Source organism: Saccopteryx leptura, chromosome 12 (assembly GCF_036850995.1).
Source record: "Saccopteryx leptura isolate mSacLep1 chromosome 12, mSacLep1_pri_phased_curated, whole genome shotgun sequence".
In the NCBI taxonomy this organism is placed as follows: Eukaryota; Metazoa; Chordata; class Mammalia; order Chiroptera; family Emballonuridae; genus Saccopteryx; species Saccopteryx leptura.
Window position 1 is genome coordinate 49,060,517 of NC_089514.1, and position 25,022 is coordinate 49,085,538.

Consider the following 25,022-nt stretch of genomic DNA (forward strand, 5'->3'; position numbering starts at 1 on the left):
CCAAAATTGTTGGCTCAAGCAACGGGTTACTCAGTCTGGTTAAGGCCCAAGGTCAAGGTACATATGAGAAAGTAATCAATGAACAACTACGGTGTCGCAATGTGCAATGAAAAACTAATGAGCCTTGGCCGGTTGGTTCAGTGGTAGAGCGTCAGCCTGGCGTGCAGGAGTCCCGGGTTCGATTCCCGGCCAGGGCACACAGGAGAAGCACCCATCTGCTCCCCCACCCATCCCCCTCTCCTTCCTCTCTGTCTCTCTCTTCCCCTCCTGCAGCCAGGGCTCCATTGGAGCAAAGTTGGCCTGGGCGCTGAGGATGGCTCTGTGTCCTCTGCCTTAGGCGCTAGAATGGCTCTGGTTGCAACAGAGTGATGCCCCAGATGGGCAGAGCATCGCCCCCTGGTGGGCATGCCAGGTGGATCCCGGTCGGGCGCATGCAGGAGTCTGTCTGCTTCCCTGTTTCCATCTTCAAAAAAATACAAAAAATAAACAACCCCAAAAAACAAACAAACAAACAAAATCTAATGATTGATGCTTTTCATCTCTCGGTTCCTGTCTGTCTTTCCCTGTCTATCCTTCTCTCTAACTCTCTCTCTGTCTCTTTAAAAAAAAAAAAAAAAGGCCATAAAGTAGTACAAATAAGGAAACTATGCTTACAGATGTTATGCTCAAGGTCATAAAACTAACCAGTGATAGAGGTCAAGATTGAAACCTAGTGCCTTTGAATGTAAAGCATGTACCCTAATTCTTACCCTAGAGGATACCCAAAAACTTATTATAAATATTCTAACAAGATATTCTGCATTTAACAAGGTTTGTGAGAAATCACAACCAAAATTTTACCATTGGTCTTCATAAGGATGTTCTCTGGAAAGTTTAATTTGCTGTATTGCACAGCCAGATGTGTACAGAAAGTATTACAGGCAACCGCACACTTGCTGTGTCCATCCCTGCTAAGGAAAGTCTTGGAAGTAGACATTTAATAAGTTAGTTAAAAAGTAAATTTGTGAACAAAGTTGAAACAAAAATCTGAAAGCCAATGATTTTATTCAATTGGCAATTAGTATACAAAGAATGACTAAATTATAAGTTTTGATTTTAGTTGAGGTTTACAAACAGCAAATTGTGCCAATTAAAAATTTTGACCTGATTATTTATTCAACCAAAGTTTCTGTCCTCATGAAAAATATCTGCTCTATCTAATGTATCAAAATGTGTTTAGTAAGTTTACAATATAATATGTTTGCTTATTCTGGTTCTAGGAGCTAATTTTATCTGTGAGGTTTAAGAAAAACATAATTTAATATCAGACCAAACAATAACCTATCAACATATGGATTATTATAGTTATTTCGTCATGATACAACTAAAGAATTTCCAAATAGGATCTCAGAAGTCACTGAAACTAATGTTTTAGGATTTTGTAAATTACTAAAATTTACATATCACCTTCAGTATCTCTTCTGGCATGATATCAGGAATCCTCTACTTACATTTTGGAAACAAACAAATGGACTTATGTTAAATAATGCAGGTGTATGTTCTATGTAAGGTTTTACTGATGCTACACAGGATTTTACTGATGCAACAACTAAATTTCCAAAGATGCAAAACTGAGGTTATTCTTTCTATTTAATCCTTTATCATTTGAGGAAGGATTACTGAGATTAATAAACTTTATGGTCACAACTTGACTTATTTTCCTTCACTCTTTCTTAATTAGATGAGGTGCCTTGCATTTGCTTTCAAACTTTAAACTACATACAGAAACTGGCCTTGAATATCCACCTAAGGCGCGTGATGCTCAGGCAAAAACAGAGGAGCGTGCCCCCCCTCGCCCCATCCATTTCACTTGGTCGTCTCCCAATCCACCACTGGCTTGCCCATGTTAACCCCTTCCGAGTCCTCCTGTTCACTGTCCTTCCCCTGGCGTGGTACTCTCTCACACTTTGCTGGTCTGTAAGAATACAGGGTAATGAGGAAAGCAGCTCAGCTCGAACTGTAGCACACCTGATCATCCAACACTGCTTTCTCGCCCGCTGCTTCTTTTCTTGAGGCCATCATACTACCATTTCCTCTCGTTTCCCTGTTACTTTCATGATCATACTTTCTCAACCATCTTGGTAAACACTTATTTTCCTACCTCTTAAGCTAGCTTCCCAAAGTAAAATTCTTATCTGCATAGTCTCCTAGAGTGACCTCAAAGAATTGTCAAGATTCAGCTAACACTTCCATTGCTCATGACTCCCGTATCTACATCTCCAGCACAGCCCTCTCTGCTAAGGTATTATCTACAAAAACACCCTCCTTGAATTATCCATCTCGATGGTCCAACAAATTTTTAACTCAGTGTGAGACAGACCTGGTCTTGAGTTTAATTACTGCTTTTAATAACTTCATACCCTAAGCAAGCCATTTAACCTCTAAAAGCTTTAGTTTACACAATGGCTAAATGGGGACAATAATTCTATCTCATTCGGTTGCTGTGAGGTTTTAATGAGATAATGTATCTTAGGTGATAAAATTCAGATTCTGATGCATAACAGATCATAGGAAAGGACAGATGTGCCATTCAAAAGGAAATTCATTACTCTCTAAATCTGCTTGCTGATTATATGTTCCCTTGTTCAGTGAACAGTACTTCTTTCCAGGTGTTTGCCAAGCCACAAATCTACAAAACATTCTAGATACTTTTTTACCCTTCCATCTTCCCAAATCAATTTGTTATCATCCGGTCCTTTCCTCTTCCTAAACATCTCTTGAACCTGATAATCTCTCTCAACTTCTGCTTTGTAATCCCTGTTTCAATATAGGCTCTCTCATTCCTTGCCTATAACATACAAACACTCTTAACTGGTCTTCTTTTTTCAGTTTGTAATGTATACCCTCCATACCATCATCAAAGTGATCTACATAAAATATAAATGGGCAGTGGCTGACCACTCACCCTTAGTGAGCAATGCCTCGTATAACTTCTCCCCTTGAGTGCAGCTGCAGTGTGCATTTGCTACTAATAAACCGGCCAGCGCAAAGGAGACAGTATGTCGGTCCATGATCATGCGAGAGTATATGAGACCTGTTTCAGCAGATTGAAGAGGCTCTACTTGCCTTGAAGAAGCAGACCACCATGTGTTGAATGGCCAACGAAGAGATCCATGTGGGAGGGAGTTGCGGGTGGTCTCCAAGAGCTGAAGGCCTTATTTAACTGAATTTTTTCCCAAACCATCTGAGTTTGAAAGAGGATGTTAAACTCCAGAAAGGCATGCAGCCTGGCTGACACTTTCACTGCAGTTTTGTGAGACCGATCAGAGAGGAGAGCTAAGCAGTTATGTACGGAAATGTGATGTTGGTGTCCAGGGTCTCATGAAGAGGAGCCACAAAGGAATGAGGCAGCAACAGGACTGCTTGTTAGTTTCTCACGCATGATGTCATGTTTCTGCTTAAATGATTGGATAGCTGATCTCTCCAGGGCACCTCAATCCTGGAGAGATTGGGGTCCTCCACTTGCAGTACTGTTGCATGCCAAAGAGATTCATATGCATTTGGTAAGTAAGGCATTTTGAACGCAAATATAAGCCCCATTTTAAAATAAACTTGAAATGTGCCAAGATTTAGTGACAGATAAAAATTAAGGTGAAGTCCTACCTGATTCTATATCATCTTCTCTCCCAGCAAATATTATTTCCTTCATTTCTAAATACATGCTAAGTAGCATTAAAATGTATCATAATCATAGGTTAAATTCTTGTGTAGTAAATTTATACACAAACCCAGTCTATTCCAAGGCTTCTCTGTCATTTTGTAAAATGTATCTTGCCCACCTGTAAGATGTGGTGACAACTTGTGGATGGATGAAAGTGCGTGACATGACTCAGAGAAAGCCATGCCGACGCTAATGTTGAAGGTCAGCATATAGCAATACCATCTGGATAAACGTGAATGAAACTTTTAATTCATAGTAAAATGAGAAAAATATAAATGAAATTACCTTTACTTCATAAAAAGAAAATATTATAAGTGATGATGGTAATTGAAGTAGTGTGAAAAAAATAAATGCTCAAGATGTGAATTTGGACAGCAGGAGTTTATGTTCTGACTTTATCATATATTAAATATCTATGTGAGCTTAACTTTATGTGAGCTTCCATGCAAACACAGTGAAGGATAAGAGCAACTCATTTACTCATTCATTCAAGTAATATCTACTGAGTGACAACTTGGAGTGATGACTGTTCTAAGTATTCAGCATATAGCTAGGAACAAATTAGACAGATATCCTTGCCCTCCAAGGGTCCTACGTTTTTACAATTCCTCACAAGGTAGTTATAAGGAATAAATAAGATTCAATGACATATCTGGCAAAAAGTAAGCACTATAAATAAATTTAATTAGCATCATTATAATAGAATAATAATAAAATCAGAAACCTGAGAAAGTATACTTATTTGCATAAAAAATACTAAATAAATAAATAGTTAATTCAGGCAAGCTAGCAACACTAAAATTTATAAAGTCATTACCTGAGCCATTATGCTGTCTTTAAAAGAATATATTTCAGATGAGTAGCTTAAAGGAAAATAATTCTGCTTTATGAATTCATTTTTTTAAGCAATAAGTCATATATTTATTTTTAATAAATTACTCTTTAAGGTAAAATTTAAATGAGAACATTTGTCTCTAGATTAGCGATCACTACATGGGTTGTCTTCCATTTTTTGTTTTTTTCCTCACACACTCCTTTTTGCTACTCCTCCATATCAGTCATCACACTGTGATATACGGTCTTTCTCCTGTCAATTCAACCATCATTCCACTCTGTTCCATTAGTATTTCCTGCTATGAAAAATCCCTGTAGAATCTTTGTTAAACTCTCAGATGTTTCCAGATTCAGCTTTGGAAAACAGCAAACCACAATGTTATTAAAAGCCAGTGACTTATAAAGGGATTTGTTTCTTACTCCTAAGAGAAGGGGAAGTCTAGACATTATTCTTAGAGTGACGTTCATTCACGGCTTCCAACTGACAGTAGTATTTTCTAAACTCAAATGCACTGCTCCAGCTATTAAATTTTAAATGAAATATTCTGGGAAGTTATTCAAAATCCAAAATGCCTAGCTCTGTAGTTCGGTAAGCGTGCCATTCCAAGAGCCATGACTGCCAGAACCTGTTAATTACTATGAAGGTAGTTACCCTGTAATGCTGTAAGGCAAACACATTAAGCCTTGAGTCACATTTGTGGCACATACTTCAAAACCTCACACTTTCAAAGGAGGTACTGGAGCCAACATTCCAACTTAGTACTCGCCCAGTTAAACAGAGGCTAATAAGAAGCATGAAACCGTATACACTATATAAGAATTTTGGCAGAACACCACGTGTATCAACTTTACATAAAAAGATCATAATGACAGTAAATCATCCTAATCCTCTAACATCCATTCATAAGAGTACTCTCATTCTTTCATCAGAAACCACATGTCATTCTGATCCATGTACAGTGCTAAAAATGTAAATTTGACAGAATGTGTCTGAACCTGACCCAGGCACTTAAATATTTTCATAACTCCAGAAGCAAAAGAAAAACAGGCAAAAATCTCTTCACTGTCCACAGTCAGCTTTTCACAACTGGCCTGGATGTAAACAGTAGTGGTGGAGCTAACACAGGAATGCTCACCCTCTGGGTGCCCTGCCTGCTGCTTTCAGTCCTTCCTACAGATTAAAAACTTGTTTTAAAAAGCAGTAAAAAGCATAAAAATACCTACAGCTAAAATGCTAAGAACCAAACAAACAAGCAAAAATAAAAAAGAACATACCACAGACCATCACAAATACTACCAAAGGATAAAACAAAGCTCTGATTTTAAAATACTTTATTTTTTCAAACTGTGATCTTTTAAAAGCAGGACTGCATGAGAAAATAATTAAGTAAATTTAGATTTTAGGTTAAGTTTTAATAGAGTAGCAAAATACGCTTTACTCAAGATAAAATATTTATTGAAGCAACATTGTGAATTCCTGTATTATAGCTACATGTAAGAAAATTAACTTCTTAAAGTCAAATTATACATAAAGGTAAATGACAAAACAGGGGTCAGCACAATTTAAAAAAAAGGCCAAATAATAACACGTTTTAGGCTTTTGGGCCAAGAGGTCTCAGGGACAACCTCTCAGCTCTGCCATGTAGCACAAAAGCAGCCGCAGACAATACATTGATGTATGAGGCTAGTCCATAGAGATTTATTTATGGACACTGAAGTCTAGAAATATTATCATTTTTATTGCTTGTGAAATCTTCTGTTGCTTGTTATTTTTGTCATTAATTTGAAAAATAAAAAATGGGCCCTGGCTGGTTGGCTCAGCGGTATAGCATTGACCACACATGTAGAAGTGCCGGGTTTGATTCCCAGTCAGGGCACACAGGAGAAGTGCCCGTCTGCTTCTCATGCTTCTCCTCCCCTCCCCGTCCTACTTCTCTCTCTCTCTCTCTTCCCCTCCTGCAGCCATGGGTAAATTAATTTGAGTGTGTTGTCCATGGAGCCTTTGCCTCAGGTGCTAAAAACAGCTCAGTTGCAAGCATTGGTCCCAGGTGGGCAGAACATTGGCCCCAGACGGGGTTGCTGGGTGTATCCCAGTCGTGGTGCATTCAGGAATCTGTCTCACTATCTTACCTCTTCTCACTTAAAAAAATAAAATTAAAGTAAAATAAAATAAAATGACATTCTTTTCTTTTTCTTTTTTTTCCCTTTTTTTAGTGAGAGAGCAAGAGAAGGAGAGATAGGAACGAGACAGAGAAAAATAGGAAGAGAGAGATGAGAAGCATCAACTTGTTGTGTCGCTTTAGTTGTTCACTGATTGCTTCTCATACATGTCTTGACCGGGGGGCTCCAGCTGAGCCAATGATCCCTTGCTAAGGCCTGCAACCTTAGGCTCAGGCCAGTGACCATGAGATTATGTTGATGATCCCATGCTCAAGCCATTGACCCATGCTCAAGCTGGCAAGCCTAGACTCAAGCCGGCAGCCTTGGGGTTTAAAACCTGGAACCTCAGTGTTCCAGGGACCTCAGCATCCTAAGATATACATTATCTGCTGTGCTATCACCAGTCAGGCTAAAATGACATTCTTAATTTATGGATAACATGCAGTGGGGCTAGGTTTGGTTTCGATTGTACTTTGCTGACCCCTGTTCTAGACATTGATAATATAAACTATAAAATATAAAGAATGAGAAAACAAAACTCTTCCTACCTCCCTCCCTCCCTTCCTTCCCTTTTTCCATTCATTCTTTCTGTTATTTCATCTATCTATGTATCTATTAACCTACCTACCTACCTACCTACCTACCTATCTTGGCATCTGGCAGCACATAAAATATAATGATGCAGTCCCAGGAGAGTGGGAGAGAGAAGAAAGAGGAGGAGGGGTGGAGAAGCAGATGGTCACTTTCCTGTGTGCCCTGGCCAGGAATCAAATCTGGGACTTTCACACACCAAACTGATGCTCTACCATTGAGTCAACTGGCCAGAGCCAAAGTACTGTTTTTCAAATGACACAATGTTTAAATACCAACATAAAACATTTATGTAAAGGTGCCAGATACCTATGTGACCAGAACTTGTGTAAAAGCATGTCTTGTATTGCCTTCTATCTGAATAAAAACTGGCACACAGTTTGTAAAGACTTGAAAATTCCATTCATAAAATTTAAATATTTTATGTAGAGTTACATATACATATAAAAAAACCTGATTATAACATTAGAGGCCAACATTAAGACAGCTTTCAAAAGGTAAAAAAGAAAACTACTTTTTTTCTGAGTAATAAAAGGCATTGAGAAGAGGTGTGACTCAAAAATTGCTTTACTTCAGGAAAAAATAAACATTTTTTTCAAATGCAAACTCCACATTGAATGATTTGAGCCCAGGCTTAAAAACAACTCTTTGTAGTCATTTACGTAGAGGTTACATCTTTGGAGAACACAGCTTATATGCAAATCATATTGGCTTTTGAAGTCAGTTATGAATTTATTTAATTACATGAGGAGTAAGTTACAATTTTCAATTTGTCTTGATAAGTATTTATTGAGCTTACCAGGTGCAGTAAAATGCCTGGATAGAAAATACATATTAAGGAGAAATCGAATCTTGAGAGGAATGTGCATGAAAATACCAATTGGGAGTCTGGATTAAGCACTGGTTAGAAGGTCTTAATAGTGAATACTGAAGTGATAAAGCATATGTTTGAATGTTAATGAACCATACAATTTGTACTATCTTACAGTAAGTTGTAAATTCAAATACTGAGCACAGGAAAGGACAATAACTAGAAATACACATTTGAGACTTGTTTGCATAGAACAGAAAATTAAAAGCAAATAAATGAGTAAGATGGCCAAAGACTATCTAAAAAGAAGAGGACCATGGACAGAACCTCGCACTCACATGCAGGATGAAGGCAGGCTAATGAAGGAAACTGAGGAAGAACTTACAGAGAAAAGGGAACTTCTGTTGCTTATGGCCGAAGCAACAGGTAAAGAGAGACTTTACAATGTCTGATGATGCAAAGAGGAGATCTAGGTATTTCAATAGTTAAAGGCCATTGGCTTTGTTAAATCATGGGAACATTGAAGACTTAGGAAAACCAGCAGTATAGAAGAGGTAGCAATGGGTAAAGGTTAGGCCTAGTTTCATATCCTAGTATAAATTTTTGAAGCCAAAAATTAAGAGGATAAAATGTAAGAAAAAAAAGTGGCCAAGAATATAATTGATAAAGAATGATCCTGGAAATATCAGGAGGGAACAAAATTAAAAGCAGAATGGGAAATGGTTAGTTTGGGAAGGCAGGATTATTCCTTAGGTGTGGGGGCAAGCAAAAAGAAAACTAATAAAAGCACAGATAAGTCCAACTGTGGGAGAGAATGCTGGACAGTACATGTCAGAAGCTTCTCAAGCTCAGACCAGTATACACTATAATTATGAGTGCAAAAGAGTCACATCTCCAGTTTAAAATATAAGAATAAACAAGGGTAAAATAAGAATTTTATAAGAAAAGCACATTTTGAAAACTAATTTTAGCCAAGAAAAAATATCCACATCTTAAATTGATGGAAGTGTGACTGCAATTTATTCCTCAGCTTAGAGTACATATTCTATCTACCACACATAACTTATAATGAGGTTTACATATATTTCATAAACTACTAGAGAAATTACCTCATAGTAGTGGCGGCATGAGAGATACACCTGATCTCTTCCCTTGAAACTTCAACAAATTGAACAACTATAACACAGCAAAGAAACTCCAGCTGGGCTTGTAGGTGTGCTTGAAGAATCTGTGCACTGAATGGACTAAATGTAGGATGGGGTGAAAAGGGGAGCAAAAGATAAAACACATTCATGGTGGGCTTTGGAAAGGAGACCAGACAAACCTAGAGTGACTGGGTTTTTTTCTCTGCTGGACTATGGGGAGGAGGGAAGCTCAGGCTAACTGGATTTTGTTGGAGTGACTGGGTCTTCTGCAGGGAGACGCAGTGAGACAGAGGGGCAAAAGGGGAGATAAACCAAAGCGTCCAGAGTGTGGGGTCATAACAGTGTTTTCATGGTCTTCCTGTAGCTTCCACTCAGAAGGGACAGAGAAAGCTAAAGTTCAGCCCCCATGCTCCCAGATCCCACCTCCTTCACCTCACGGAACAAAGAATGACCGAGACACACCCCAAAACTAGCTGTCCAGAGCTGCTCTCTATGCTGAAGAATAGAGGTGTTCCATGTCCAGTCTTCAAATCTGTTGAGATGGGGGAAAGAGCGCCCGGAAGCCTTGATCACCAGTGTTAGAACCATAAAGCCCTAAAGCTAAAGCCATAAAGTCTTTACAACACCCCCACCCAGCAATGTGATTGTAGGCCTGCCTATATTATTGAGATAGCAACATCTCAGCAGAGGACAGCCCAGGAACTTCACAGAGCTAAAACTTGTAATACAGCAGTATCTACTGGAAGAAACCTCTCAAAACTGCAACATACCATATTTTCCCCCTTATTCCTTCTTATTCTTTTTTCTCTTTTGAATTTCATTTTATTTCATTTTTATATTTTTTATTCCTGTCTTTTGTGGGCTTTTCTTGGTTTGTTTTCAACATTTTTTTCTGTGGTTTTTCTTCTTGTCATAAAATTATTTTTAATTTTTACATTTTTTAATTTTAACATTTCATATTTTTAGTTGTTGTTTTTCTTATGGTTCTTAATAATACCACTCTCAAATGCCACCAAGGAAGAAGAAATCAAATATCGTGGCTACTCAAGACAGAGATGTAGTTCAGAAACAAAAATTAAAAATCTCCAGAAAACAATCTCAATTACATAGAAACCGTGGAGTTAAATGATAAATAATTCAAAATTAAAGTTCTGAAAATACTCAGCAAGATGTAAAAAAGAACAATAGGCAACTTAATGAGCTCAGAAAACAAAGTAATGAAAAAAACCCAAATACCTCACCAAGGAGATTAAACTTTTAAATCAGAGATGAAGAACTCAATTCATGAATTAAAAACTGAGGTAGCAAGTTTAGCTAATAGAACAAACCAAACAGAGGAGAGAATCAGTGGCAATGAAGACAGGCAATTAGAGATGCTACAGAGGGGAGAGGAGAAAGACTCAAATTTAAAAAAACTGAGAGATCTCTACAAGAATTGTCTGACTCCACCAGAAAGAGAAATATAGGAATAATGGGTATATCAGAACAAGAGAAGAAGAAGGGAATGGAGAGCCTATTCAAATAATTAATTGAAGATAATTTCACAGGCCTATGGAAAAAGTTAGAGACAGACTTGAATCTAAGAAGCAAACAGAACATTGAGTTACCTCAACCCAAATAGACCTACTCCAAGGCACATCATAATAAAATTGTTAAAAATCAATGACAAAAAAAGAATCCTCAAGGCAGCTAGGGAAAAGAACATAACATATAAAGAAAATCCCATTAAATTATTATCATACTTCTCAGCAGGAATAGAAGCCAGAAGAGAGTGAGAGCAATCAATCAAAATACCTAAAGAGAGAAATTACCAGCCAAGAATACTATAGCTGTCAAAGTTATCCTTCAAATATGAAGGAGAAATAAAAACTTTGACATACAGAAGCTGAGGGAATTTATCACCAAAAAACCACTACTGCAGAAAATACTCAAGAAGGTTATTCGACCAGATACAAAAAACAAAACAAATCAAAACTACAAGTAAAAGCTCCAACAAGGTCACAGTAAAAACAAGGATAATCTTGTGACAACAATAACATAAAAGGCTCTCCTCTCCGACAAAGATCTGCAGTAGCAAAGGAGGATGGAGTGCAGAAGCACTCATAAGACAAAGGACTCTTGTACATAATAACATTTTTCTCTTAATATCCTAATGGTTACCACCCACAAGAAAGCCACTACTGAAATACACAGCTTAAAAAAAAGAGAGACAGAAAAAGAAGTATAGAATACCATCAAAGAGAAACAACTGACAGAAACAAAAAAGAGAAGAACCAAAACAAGATACAGAGCTACCAGAAAACAAAACATAAAATGGCTATAGAAAATCCTCAAGTATCAATAATTACCCAAAATGTAAATAGACTGAACTCACCAATGAAGAGGCACAGAGTAGCAGATTGGATCAAAAAGCAAAACCAAACCATATGCTGTCTTCAAGAGACAAATTTAAGCTGCAATGACAAACGTAGACTCAAAGTAAAAGATTAGGATACATTCTTTAAGCATATACTATCCAAAGAAAAGCAGGTGTAGCCATACTCATATCTGACAATGCCAACTTCAAGAAAACAAAGATAACCAAAGACAAAGATGAACATTTCATAATGATAAAGGAGTCATTGTGCCAAGAAGACATAACACTTTTTAACATGTATAGACTGAACCAGGGAGCACCAAAATATATGAGACATCTAATAACTGATCTAAAAATAGAAGCAGACCAATACACAATCATACTTGAAGATTTCAACACACCATTGATGGCTTTAGATAGATCATTCAAACAGAAAATCAATAAAGAACTATTAGCCTTAAATGATACATTGGACCAAATGGACATAATAGACCTTCAAAGGACATTTCATCCCAAAATGTCAGATTATACATTCTTCTCCAATGTGCGTGGAACATTCTCAAGGCCCATATATTGGGCCACAAAACTAACATCAACCAATTCAGGAAGACTGAAATTATACCAAGCATATTTGCTAACCATAAGACTTTGAAATTAGAATTCAACTGTAAAAAAGAACTAAAGAAACCCTCAAAAATGTGAAAATTAGACAATATACTTCTAAAAAATGACTGGGTCAAAGAAGAAATAAAAGAGATCAAAAGATATATACAGACAAATGAAACAGATAACATGACATATCAAAATTTCTGGGATGCAGCAAAAGCAGTAATAAGAGGGAAGTTTATATCATTACAGGCTTATATCAAGAAACAAGAGAGATCCAAATAAACAAACTAATATCACATCTAGAGGAAGTAGAAAAAGAAGAACAAAGGCAACCCAAAGTCATCAGAAGAAAGGAAATAGTAAAAATTAGAGCAGAACTAAATGAAATAGAGAGCAAAAAAACTATAGAAAAAAATCAATAAAACAAAGAGCTAGTTCTTTGAAAAGATCAGTAAAATCAACAAATAATTTGGTAAGCTCACTAAGGAAAAAAGAGGAAGGACTCATAAACAAAATCTGACATGAAAGAGGAGAAATTACCACAGACATCATAGATACACAAATGATCATAATAGAATATTATGAAAGATTACATGCCACCAAATTCAACAACATAAAGAAAAAAGATACTTCCTAGAACGACATAATCTTTCTAGACTGAGTCACAAAGAAGTAAAGAGCCTAAATAGACCTACAAGCAGGAAGGAAATAGGAACTATAAAAACCTTCCCCCAAACAAAAGCCTAGGACCAGATGGCTACAGTAGTGAATTCTACCAAACATTCATAAGAAGATTTGGTACCTATCCTTCTCAAAAATCTTCCAAAAAAATAGAAGAAGAAATACTCCCCAACACATTTTATGAGGCCAACATAACCCTTATATAAAAACCTGGCAAGGGCCCTGGCCGGTTGGCTCAGCAGTAGAGCGTTGGCCTGGCATGCGGGGGACCCGGGTTCGATTCCTGGCCAGGGTACATAGAAGTGCCCATTTGCTTCTCCACCCCCACCCCCTTCCTCTCTGTCTCTCTCTTCCCCTCCCGCAGCCAAGGCTCCATTGGAGCAAAGATGGCCCGGGCGCTGGGGATGGCTCCTTGGCCTCTGCCCCAGGCGCTAGAGTGGCTCTGGTCATGGCAGAGCGATGCCCCAGAGGGGCAGAGCATCGCCCCTGGTGGGCGTGCCGGGTGGATCCCGGTCGGGTGCATGCGGGAGTCTGTCTGACTGTCTCTCCCCATTTCCAGCTTCAGAAAAATACAAAAAAAACAAACAAACAAACAAAAAAACCTGGCAAGGACAACACAAAAAAAGAAAACTACAGACCAATATCTATTAATAAATACAGATCAAAAATCCTAAACAAAATACTAGCAAATCGAATAAAACAACATGTTAAAAAATAACAAATAATGATCCAGTGGCATTCATTCCAGGAACACAAGGATGGTTCAACTTACAGAAATTGACCAACCTAATTCACCACATCAACAAAATAAAGAACAAAAATCATATAATCCTATCAATAGATGCAGAAAATGCATTTGATAAGATACAACATTTCTCTATGTTTAAAACACTCAATAAAATGGGTATAGAAGGAAAACACCTCATAACATAATTAAACCCCATATATGACAAACTATCAGCTAATATCATACTAAAGAGTGGAAAAATGAGGGCTTTTCCTCTTATTAGGAACAAGCAAGGCTGCCCCCTCTCTTCACTCTTATTTAACATAGTTCTGGAAGTTTTAGCCAGAGCAATCAGGCAAAAGAAATAAATAAAAAGCATCCATATCAGGAAAGAAGAAGTAAAGGTATCACTTTTTTCAGATGACATGATCTTGTATATAGAAAACCCCAAGGACTCCAAAAAAATATTAGAAACAATAAACCAATACAGTAAAGTCACAGGATACCAAATCAAAATACAAAAATCTACAGGTTTTCTATATGCCACAATAAAACTTTGAAAAGTGAACTAAAAAAATTGCATTTACAATTGTAACAAAACTTAAGGTACCTAGGAATAAACTTAACAAAGGATGTAAAGAAACTATATACTTAAAATTATAAAAGATTATTGAAAGAAATTGAAAAAGACACAGAGAAATGGAAAAGACACATGTTCATGGATTGGAAGAATAAACAAAGTTAAAATAGCCATATTACCCAAAGAAATATACGAATTTAATGCAATTTCCATCAAAATCCCAATGCCATTTTTTAAAAAAATAGAACAAAGAATTACCAGGTTTGTATGGCACCATAAAGAACCCTGAAGAGGCCCTGGTCGGTTGGTAGAGCATTGGCCTGGCATGTAGGAGTCCCGGGTTCGATTCCCAGCCAGGGCACACAGGAGAGGCACCCACCTGCTTCTCTACCCCTACCCCTCTCCTTCCTCTCTTTCTCTTTCCCTCCCGCAGCCAAGGCTCCATTAGAGCAAAGTTGGCCCGGGCGCTGAGGATGGCTCTGTGGCCTCTGCTTCAGGCACTAGAACGGCTCTGGTTGCAACAGAGTGACGCCCTGGATGGGCAGAGCATCACCCCCTGGTGGGCATGCCAGGTGGATCCCGGTCGGGCGCATGCAGGAGTCTGACTGCCTCCCCGTTTCCAACTTCAGAAAAATACAAAAACAAAACAAAACCCTGAAGAGCCAAAGCAATCCTGAAAAAAAAAAATGAACCTGGTGGTATCACACTACCTGACTTCAAATTTTACTATAGAGCCAGATTAATCAAAACAGTATGGTATGGTATTGGCAGGAAATCAGACATACAGATCAATAGAACAGAATTGATAGCCCAGAAATAAAACCACATATATATGGACAAATCATTTTCGACAAAGGAGTCAAAAACACACAATGGAGAAAAGAAAGCCTCTTCAATAAATGGTGCTGGGAAAATTGGAAAGCCACATACAAAAGAATAAAACTTGACTACAGTTTGTCCCCTTGCACAAAAATTAATTCAAAATGGACCAAAGACCTAAATATAAGATCTGAAACAATAAATTACATAGAAGAAAACATAGGTACTAAACTCATGGACGTTGGTCGTAGAGGACAATTTATGAATTTGACCCCAAAGGCAAGGAAAGTAAAGGCAAAATAAATGAGCGGGAGTATATTAAACTAAAAAGCCTTTGCACAGCAAAAGAAACTGTCAACAAAATAAATATGCAGCCAACTAAATGGGAAGTGATATTTGCAAACAACAGTGCCGATAAGGAGTTAATATCTAAAATATATAAAGAACTCACAAAACTCAGTAACAAACAAGCAAACAATCTAAATAATGGGGAGAGGGTCTGAACAGACACTTCTCCCAATAGGACATACAAATGGCCATCAGGTATATAAAAAGATGCTCATTTTCATTAGCTATTCGAGAAATGCAAGTCAAAACTACTATGAGATACCACCTCACACCTCTTAGATTGGCTGTTATCAACAAGACAGGTAATAACAAGTGTTGGAGAGGCTGTGGATATAAAGGAACCCTCATTCACTGCTGGTGGGAATGTAAAGTAGTACAACCATTATGAAAGAAAGTATTTTGGTTTCTCAAGAAATTAAGAATAGAACTACCATATGATCCAGCAATCTCTCTACTGGGTATCTATCCCAAAAACTCAATAACACTGGTATGCAAAGACACATGCAGACCCATGTTTGTCTCAACATTATTCACAGTGGTCAAGACATGTAAACAACCAATGTCCCTCAAAAGAGAATTGGATAAAGAAGATGTGGTACATATATACAATGGAATAGTACTCAGTCATAAAAAATGATGACTTAGTGACATTTACAACAACATGGATGGACCTTGAGAATACTATACTGAGTGAAATAAGTAAATCAGAAAAAGCTAAGAACTGTATGATTTCACACATAGTTGAGACATAAATCTGAGACTCATGGACATAGATAAAAGTAAAGTGGTGGGTGATGGGAGTAGGGTGGAGGGGGTGGGAAGAAGAGTGTAAAAAGAGAAATATATATAAGGTGACGGAAAAATGATCTGACTTTGGGAGATGCGTATACAACAATGGGTTCAAATGCTATAGAAATGTTTACCTGAAACCTCTGTACTCTTATTGATCAATGTCACCCTGTTAAGCTAATTTTCTAAATAAGTAAATTTAAAAAAAAGTAATTACCTAATTTCATAGATTTTTTTCTAGTATTACAACAAGGCAGGTAAACGGATTTCATCACTGCCTGCAAGGTAGGGAGGGATGTTAAAAAGGTATTGTTCATTACTGCCTTACAGGCAAACTAGTTTCTTTTTCTTGGTTAGTGATTCTCAAGCTTAAGTGTGCATTAGATTTACCTGGAGGGCTTGTTAAAACACAGATGGTTGGGTCTCATCTTTAGAGTTTTTGGGTTGAAGCCCAAGACTTTCCATTTCTAAAACATTATTGGATGACATTGATTTGCTTGTCTACTCTGGGGACCATACTTTGAGAACCACTGCTACTTTGCAACACCATGTAGGTCCAAAAACAAGAGTATTTTCTCTTATCTATTGAAGTCAATTTTCAAACTAGAATTTGTAAATGTATTAAAATAATACCATTAATATATATTTTTAAAAAACTATGTATGTTTGAGTTAAGGTCACTTTCAAATGTTATCTAGAACATATCTATCATTATCATTATCATTGAACAATATTATAAAAATGTCACAGAATTTGCTTTAGTTGAGAAACCACTTACCCATGCTTAAAATTTCTTTCTGTCTCTTCATTCAGGTCATTATTATTACATTTCACTATAATATGCACTAGAAACTATTCTAGGTGCTTTACATATATTAAACCATTTATACACAACCTACACAACCCTATAAAATATTTTATTTTATTAACTCCAATTTACAAACATGGAAACTGAGGCATAAAGACTATCTCACTGATGGTGAGACAGAAGTAAACACTGGGGATTTTGGTTCCAGTATCATAACTCTTATCTATTATTCTTTTCTCCACATTAAAGGGTAGTTTGAGATTAAATACTTACCTGTTCCAAGAAACAGGACGTGGTATCTACCATCAGCAGCATTCACTCGATCCACAGCTATCTTTGTGTACTTATAATCAGTGCCTATACGGACAATCAAAGGCCTTTTGTGGACTGGGTAGATGGAATTGTACATGAGAGGATGGTTCCGAATGAAAGTGACCACGTCATCTGGGAACTCCTTGGTGGTCCGCATATTGGGTGTAAATGCTCCACCTGGGCACTAAAAAATATTTTTTTAAACCAAGTTAATGAAATACTCAGTTTAGCAATGATCAAAAGTACTCTACTTTTCCAAATAATTAGTTCATGTTGTTTTAAGTGTATTTGCTGCCCAGTGTGGAATAAACAGTGTAGCTATATATACTGTTATATAGCACTACCTGTAGAAAATTAATATGTAAGTTATATAATATGATCACGTAAGTGAGGCTAAGTCACTTATCCTACCCTGTTGGTTTTCAGAGAGGAGATGATACCATTTAGTATATAAGTTTTCACCTTCCTTATCCGTTACTTTCCTATTTCTTATTCTGAACCAGATACAGTATTGTTAGCAAAAAAAGAAAGAAAAATCATGCAGATATAATCAAATGCTGCTACTGGCTAAAATAAAATAGACTATCATTATCAAATTCAATCAGAACTCTAATTAATGTGCAGGAATTCCATTCCATTTGATCCATTTTCTCAAAGGAGGCATTCTTGAAGTTGGGAGGTTGGACTGGAGGTGGTAAATTAGAGCTGAAAATGCCCCTCTGAAATTGTTAAAAGACCCCAGTGACTTCTACTAATGTCAAATGAAATCCCCACAGCTCAGCATAGCCAGCAGGCTCCTGTGAGCCTGGCCCACATCTCCCACTATCCTAGTGTTCTTGCTCCTGAGCCTCAAGCCTGCTCCTGCTTCTGCACCTGCACATTGGCTGTTCCTGTCCAAAATGCCCTTCTCCACACTCTGCACTTTCCTCTGTTACCTCGTTCGGTTCTCAGTTGAAAAGTTTCTTCCTTAAAGGTGATGACACATAAAAATAGCTGCCCCTCCCCATCTCCATTATCTCCTTAGGCTGCCTAATTTTGTTTCCCAGTTCTATTTACCTAACTGTATATTATGTTAGCTGCTTGTATTTTATTGCCTGCTTCTCCCTCTCGAATGTGAGGTGTGTACTGTATACTGACCGTAACTGGCTACATTCTGTTCATTGTTTCAACCTCAGACCTATAACAAAGCTGAGAAAGGATATTTGACAAGGAGTAGTGAATTCCTCTATTATATCTGACATCCAACTTTGGTGCCAGGGCTGTACAAAGTAGGGGCTTCTATTCCGGCAAAGGCTGTAAGGATTCAGCGCTTCAAGTTCAAAGGGGCAGATAGAAAGCAATAATGAGATCTGAAGAAGAACTGCTGGACAGCTTCAACTGTTCTGGGAAGGGAACACGATACGAGCTTCTGAGGAGAAGATTCCATTACAGGGCATCTGAGGCCAAATTTGAGGGGAGGCAGGGAGTGGCTGGGGCCTGGAGCTCAGATTCACTCACTAATCAGATCCAAGTGTTATGTGATATGAGCAAAACTACTATGAAAAATCTTCTCACACATACAAATATTACTTGTCTAACCCCTATTCAATATCTGTCAATATCTCCACTTTCAGAAAAAATATATACTTTGTCAATTTTTTTTTAAATGGTAGTCCTGTCCTGGATTTTACTTATCTTCTTTAAAAAGGGACAAGGTAAAGGGGAAGCAATGGAGAAAGCTTCCTGACCAATAGCAATGGGCACAGCATTTGTGGTAAACAGCAGGATGTAATAAGGTCAGTAACAAACTGGAAAGTTATACCTTATCCAAAGGTGCCAATGAACACATCTCTAGCCGATTGCTCCTATGTAGGAATATAAGCCTTGTGTGGCAAGATTTCAACAGAGGATAAAAATTCTCTAGCCGATTGCTCCTATGTAGGAATATAAGCCCAGTGTGGCAAGATTTCAACAGAGGATAAAAATGTAGACTCTGCCAAAATTTCAGTGTTGACTCAATGAAATAAATAGATAAACAGTGTTAGGGACCAAACAAAACATGGCAACCCCTGGATTAGTGCTTGCCACAGCTATCCAAAATGTGCCTCTGGCCCAGTACTGCCAGGCAGACCCACATTTGCAAATAAGTCTCAACAATTGACTAATGAGGCCATGTTCATTTAGACTGAATCATATTGAATGTGATTTTTAGAATAACTTTGACCAGTGAACATTACTAGAACTTTTTATAGGATGAATGCAATTCTCTTTTTGTAGAAAGGCACAAGGACAATTAAATAACTTCACTAAGAAGAGATAACCAGAGACATAATAAAACTAAACCTTCTCATTTGTTACCCCATTAACTAGACTTGCATCTGGAATTCATGTTTTTCTTCTATAAAAAAGAGGCATTATACTTAAATATACATGTTTATAAATTGCCCACAAAGAAGACCAAATAAGGACAAAGAATTTCATTTGAGGATGTTCTAAACTGATGGATGTGTTCCATTCTTCCTAGAAGTATAGAAGAATTATGGGTGTTTTCTATCCTCATTCTTCATACAAAGTGGAAAAAGGGACGTACACTGCTCCTGAATGAAACATGGGAAGAACAAACGCATGGGCAACTTAAATAGTTCCAGACCTTCAGAAACGCCACTAATTACGGGTTGCTAAGCTGAGAGTTCTCCTTAGATATTTGCAAGCATTGTCATTTGGAAGTTCCAAAGAGAGCCAAAGTTAGCATATATTACAATGTATATAATTTCCAGTTAGCAATTATTTCCATGTGTGATAAACTAATTAAATTGTGTCTTATTTATGGATTTGACTTCATGATAATTAGAGTTCAAATAAAAAATTGTTAAGATTGCTCAAATCCATAGTTATTAATAGGTAATCCAAACAAATCAATTCAAATCAGTTATTTTATATTTACTCAATGTCCCTTATTTGGGACTTCTGTTTATAATATTCCCAATGAACTTCTTTCTTAGAAACAAGCGTCTCTTAGTATGAGTTTATTTCAAAATTACAAAAAAATTCTTTTTAATAATAATTAATTTTTCCACTGATTTATGGCATGAACTCTGCAGATAAGACAGAATAAATGACAATGATGGTGACAGGAACCAAAATTGATGACTCTTTGTAGACACTCTATCTGGGCTGGAGAGTTTGCTAGGTGTAAATAAGATGTGTTTGACTTACATTGTGTATGTGCAAACATGTGTACTGAAAACAAAAGATACTAAAACGTCCATGGGCTACCATGAAATAAAGCCTTTGTCCACTAATTAGGCTGGTGTCTCATTCTTTAGAAGGACAGTTTTACTCCTCAAATAGTCATTAAGTAATTTTGGTTAAACTTCTCCTTTAAGTGTTAGTTTTTCTCTAGTTCTAGTTTTCAGTTTATCAGGAGGTGATAAGCACTCCTTTTCGAGTAAAGACATTTTAAGTGTCTTGATGACTAAGTGTTAGGTGAAATGCAAGGAACAGTAAGAATTTCATGTTAAGGAAGTGTCATCATCGGCTGCTCTTACCTCATTTCATTCCTGTTCTCAGGTATTCTGAGCATCTGCTTACCTCTGATGATTAGGAGATGTTACAAAATCTCCTAATCCTAATAGCCATGCTATAGCATGCAACATTACCATATTCATATAGTAATTCGTATGTCCATTCTCTGAATTGCTTTTATCTAAGAAGCATTTTACTGTGCCCAGTAGAAAACTTAATAAAAGAACCCACAATTGCCTTTTAGACACAAGGATTCTGGCAATAATGATGGACATAGTCCAATCAGATTAACAAGACATATAATAATAATTGAAGACAACTATAAAATAAATAACAGAGCTTGTTTCATAATCAACTGCCATATATGTTTAAAAATCAGTATTTTTTAAACAAATTGAGAATAGTGGAGAACTTAAGGCTGCCAGAGTCAGTGAAGTGGTTTAGAGATGAGTAAACAAAGTTTGGAGTATTTAGAGAATTATAAATCCTGGGGCATTGTTAGCTCATAGAATACAAAGTGGAGGAAAGTGGTAACAGCTGAGGCTGAAAACTGCAGAAAATAAATGCAAAACTAGTTAGAGAAGGAGTAACTGGGATGGTCCAGGGGAGCTTGACCTAACACTCTAAAGATGAGTGAAAAATGGATACACATGAACTTAGTGGCATTCCAGACTGGGCTAGTTTCTAACACTGGTCTGTAAAGCTTGTATTCTGAGGAAACTATTCCGGTGTTTAGACCGTTGGTACTTTAGGCCCTTTTTTCAAGCCCAAACAATTACATAGTTGAAGTCTCGTACTTAACGCAGCAGCTGATCCTCTTCTTCCTCACATTACTGAAAAGAACCCCTCCATCCAGTCCTGCTAACCCATGAGGAACTTCTACAACTCATGTATTCTCTGCTTTCTTTACCTTGTAATGTCTACTGTAACCTTTGCCTGAAATATCCTTTCTTACCTATTCACATTCTGGACCAGCTCCATCTTGTATTTTTATATGCCTTCCCAAACAAGCCCGATGAACAATAGTCTCTCTTTCCCACTGCAGTATTTATTGCCTATTTTATTCGTGCATTTTAAATGATGTGAAATAATATGCAATTTGAATTTTCATGACTATATGGTTTATATATCTAATATTATTATATACTTCACTAACTGAATATTTTCAGACATCTAAGAGAAACAAATAACTCCTGATGTAAGAACAATGCGAATCTGACCAGGTGGTGGCACAGTGGATAGAGCATCGGACTGGGATGCGGAGGACCCAGGTTCAAAACCCCAAGGTCGCCAGCTTGAGCGCAGACTCATCTGGTTTGAGCAAGACTCATCAGCTTGAGCCCAAGGTCACTGGCTTGAACCAGGGGTCACTAGGTCTGCTATAGCCCTCCATCAAAGCACATATGAGAAAGTAATCAATGAGCAACTACGGTGCTGCAATGAAGAACATGCTTCTCATCTCTCTCTCTTGTCTGTCTGTCCCTCTCTCTGTCACACACAAAAAAAGAACAATGTGAAGATGCATGTGATCAACAAAAGTGCTAGCCATTAACTTCTCTGTGTCTTGCCTGCACTATGTGGGTAATGAATTTCCTGTGTTCTTTTGCTATGCCAAGTACCAGACCTGCACAAAGCAATGTCATTGAAGCAGAAGGCACTGCTCCACTTCTAAATAGATACTAAAACTGAACATTTTTATTAGGTTCTGTTGTAACAGGATAGTATATGCAAACACAATCTCCTGCAGAAGCTTTACACACATTGCAATGGAATAATGTCATATGTTAGCTCAGCCACAGAGACAATCTGCAGTCTCTGGCTGCCCTTTCCTACATACCAAAGGTGTCCTGTTTCCTCCACAAACTTGAGTTACTTATGAGAAAACATTATGACACAATTGGCAGGCTTTTTCCTACCAACTTAGATGTGCTGCTTGGGCAGTTTGCTAATACAACTAGCAATCCTGCTTTAAATAAAGCACTTACAAGGAACATTATCATGAGGGTGTAAGATCTCTGCCAGTGTTATTTCTTTAAGAATCTGATCATATATTTACGAGGTTGACCGGGCAACTGGACTACTGTTTAGGGAAACAGTATGGCGATCACAGTTGAGCCTTCACTGGGAGGGCTTCTGAGGCAACATTCCTAACCCTAGAGAAGAGGGAATGCTTTGGATCACTTGGCTGCAGGTCTTCTGGCTACATGAATGGGATATTAAATCCTGGAAGCCCAGAGAAGAGACAGACACTGGCCACTATGAGTCAGAGAGCTGACTTCATGGTGTGCTATTCAGTAACGGGTGGAGGGATGGAATCTTCAGGGAGGAACGCTTTTCTAGGAGGAGTTCCAGGGGTCATTCCTCCACCCTGCCTCTTCTATTCCTTAAGGATCACTCAGTTGACTTAAAATATATATATTTAAAAGAACTGCTCTTTTCTCAGCACCAGATGTAAGAAACCACATTATAGAAATGTGTCTCAAGTACTGATGACTCCCTTTTTTCACAGACTCAGCACCAGATGTGTGTCACTAAGCCCAGGCTTGTTTCACACTGCTTTAGAATGGGAAAAGAAAAGGCTTCTTCTTAGGAGCTTGAAAATTGTGACAAGTGGTACTGTTAGCAAAATGTTCTAGTTTAGCATTGGTTTATTGGTTTACTAAAAAGGGTCCATCTATTCCCACATTTTATGTAGAATAACTGATATGACTTGAATGGTTCTCTCACTATGACTCTCAGAGTCCTTTTGAAGGGTCTGATGAGAATTGTAATAAAGGAGGCTTTACTTAAGAAAAAAAAGCATTCTTGATTTGTACTATTTGCCCATTTCCCTGGTGTAAATACTCCCACTACACAGATTTCAAGTTATTAGGCTGATGTCCTTACTGGAGACAAAGTACACACAATCTGCTCTTGTGAGCTGGTACAAACCGGCTCCAGTACACACTCACTGAGGCTCTGTGGTCATGAACCCGCATTCAGTTAGCGTGGCTCTTTTATTGGTTTTCTTGATTTATCTGAGGGGTTTCTAATAAGGTACTATATGGGGGGAAATAGAATTTTGTTGAGTTTACAACAAATGAATTGCTCCTATACTGTATCCCATAGATGTACTGTTCAAAGAATAACTGATAAATGTATACACAATCACAACCACCTATTAATTTTTTTCTATGTGATGAAGCAATGACTTAGTCAACTTTAAATATCAAGCAACTCTCAAAAGTATGATTTATTTCTGAATATGTTATCAGTGAGTCATCTGGAAATGCATGAAATACACTGAATAAAAGAATGAGAGTTTTTGAGTTACAGTAGAATTTGAAAGTTGCTCAATTTTCCCTCATTTTCCCCGCTATTATATAATCTCTTTCTGTCCAACACACCCTAAACTGAGGTACCTTAACATGGAGGTATCTCTTGACTACTTTTTCTTATGTTATACAAAATAATTAAATGTTTTTATTTTTCCCTCTTCTGTTGAGCTATGAGCATCATACAGAGATCATTTAAAAGGATATTGTGTTGCCAGCCATGATTAAGTATAGTTTTTATAAATTTAATTATTTCATTAATTAGTAGCAATGCTGATAATCCCTCCAAAGTTAATTAAAAGTTAACCTGCTAATAAAATACATATAAATGATTACTCTTTCAATTTCCTAACAGGAAACCAAATGTGAGCCCTTTTAATTTTGAATAAATAGGTTTCTAAAGTCTTAACAAACTATTTTTGCTATTGTAAAACAATTGACAACAGTTGTAAGATGATGAGAAAATCAGGGAGTAAACAATACATTGTTAATAAACTCTAATAGTAACACAAAAAGTGAATCAACAATTGTTAAAAAAAAGATGAGGGATGAATATCTGAAAGCATATTGGCAAAGGGAATTTCATATACAAGTTAAGAAAAATAAACAATTTAAGTGAATATTATTTTAACAAGTATATTTTAATTTTTTCCATAAAATCATTCTTTTTTACTTAATACACTCCACTTTATCACTTTAACCCGATTCTATGATGCACAGACATAGATAGCAATTGTGAAATGTCTCCATCTCCTCAGTCAGTGCGCCAGTGACACTTCACAGAGACAGAAACTACCTGGTACTCGAGAATGCAAGGCAGCACTGTAATGGGTCAAGTGAAAAACAAGTACTAGGACTATATATATATATATATATATATATATATATATATATATATATATATATATATATATAATCCTTGTGGTCCTTGACA

The 25,022-nt window shown here is 37.2% G+C and overlaps 1 protein-coding gene across 1 annotated transcript in view; it reads right to left on the minus strand.

Annotated features, from left to right (window-relative positions):
* SEMA3C (semaphorin 3C) overlaps positions 1 to 25,022 on the minus strand; it is a 213,074-nt gene that overhangs the window by 58,476 nt on the left and 129,576 nt on the right. The window contains exon 13 of the mRNA XM_066353947.1: positions 17,232 to 17,454. Coding sequence (XP_066210044.1) covers positions 17,232 to 17,454 — 223 coding nt within the window. The remainder of the gene's footprint in view (positions 1 to 17,231; positions 17,455 to 25,022) is intronic.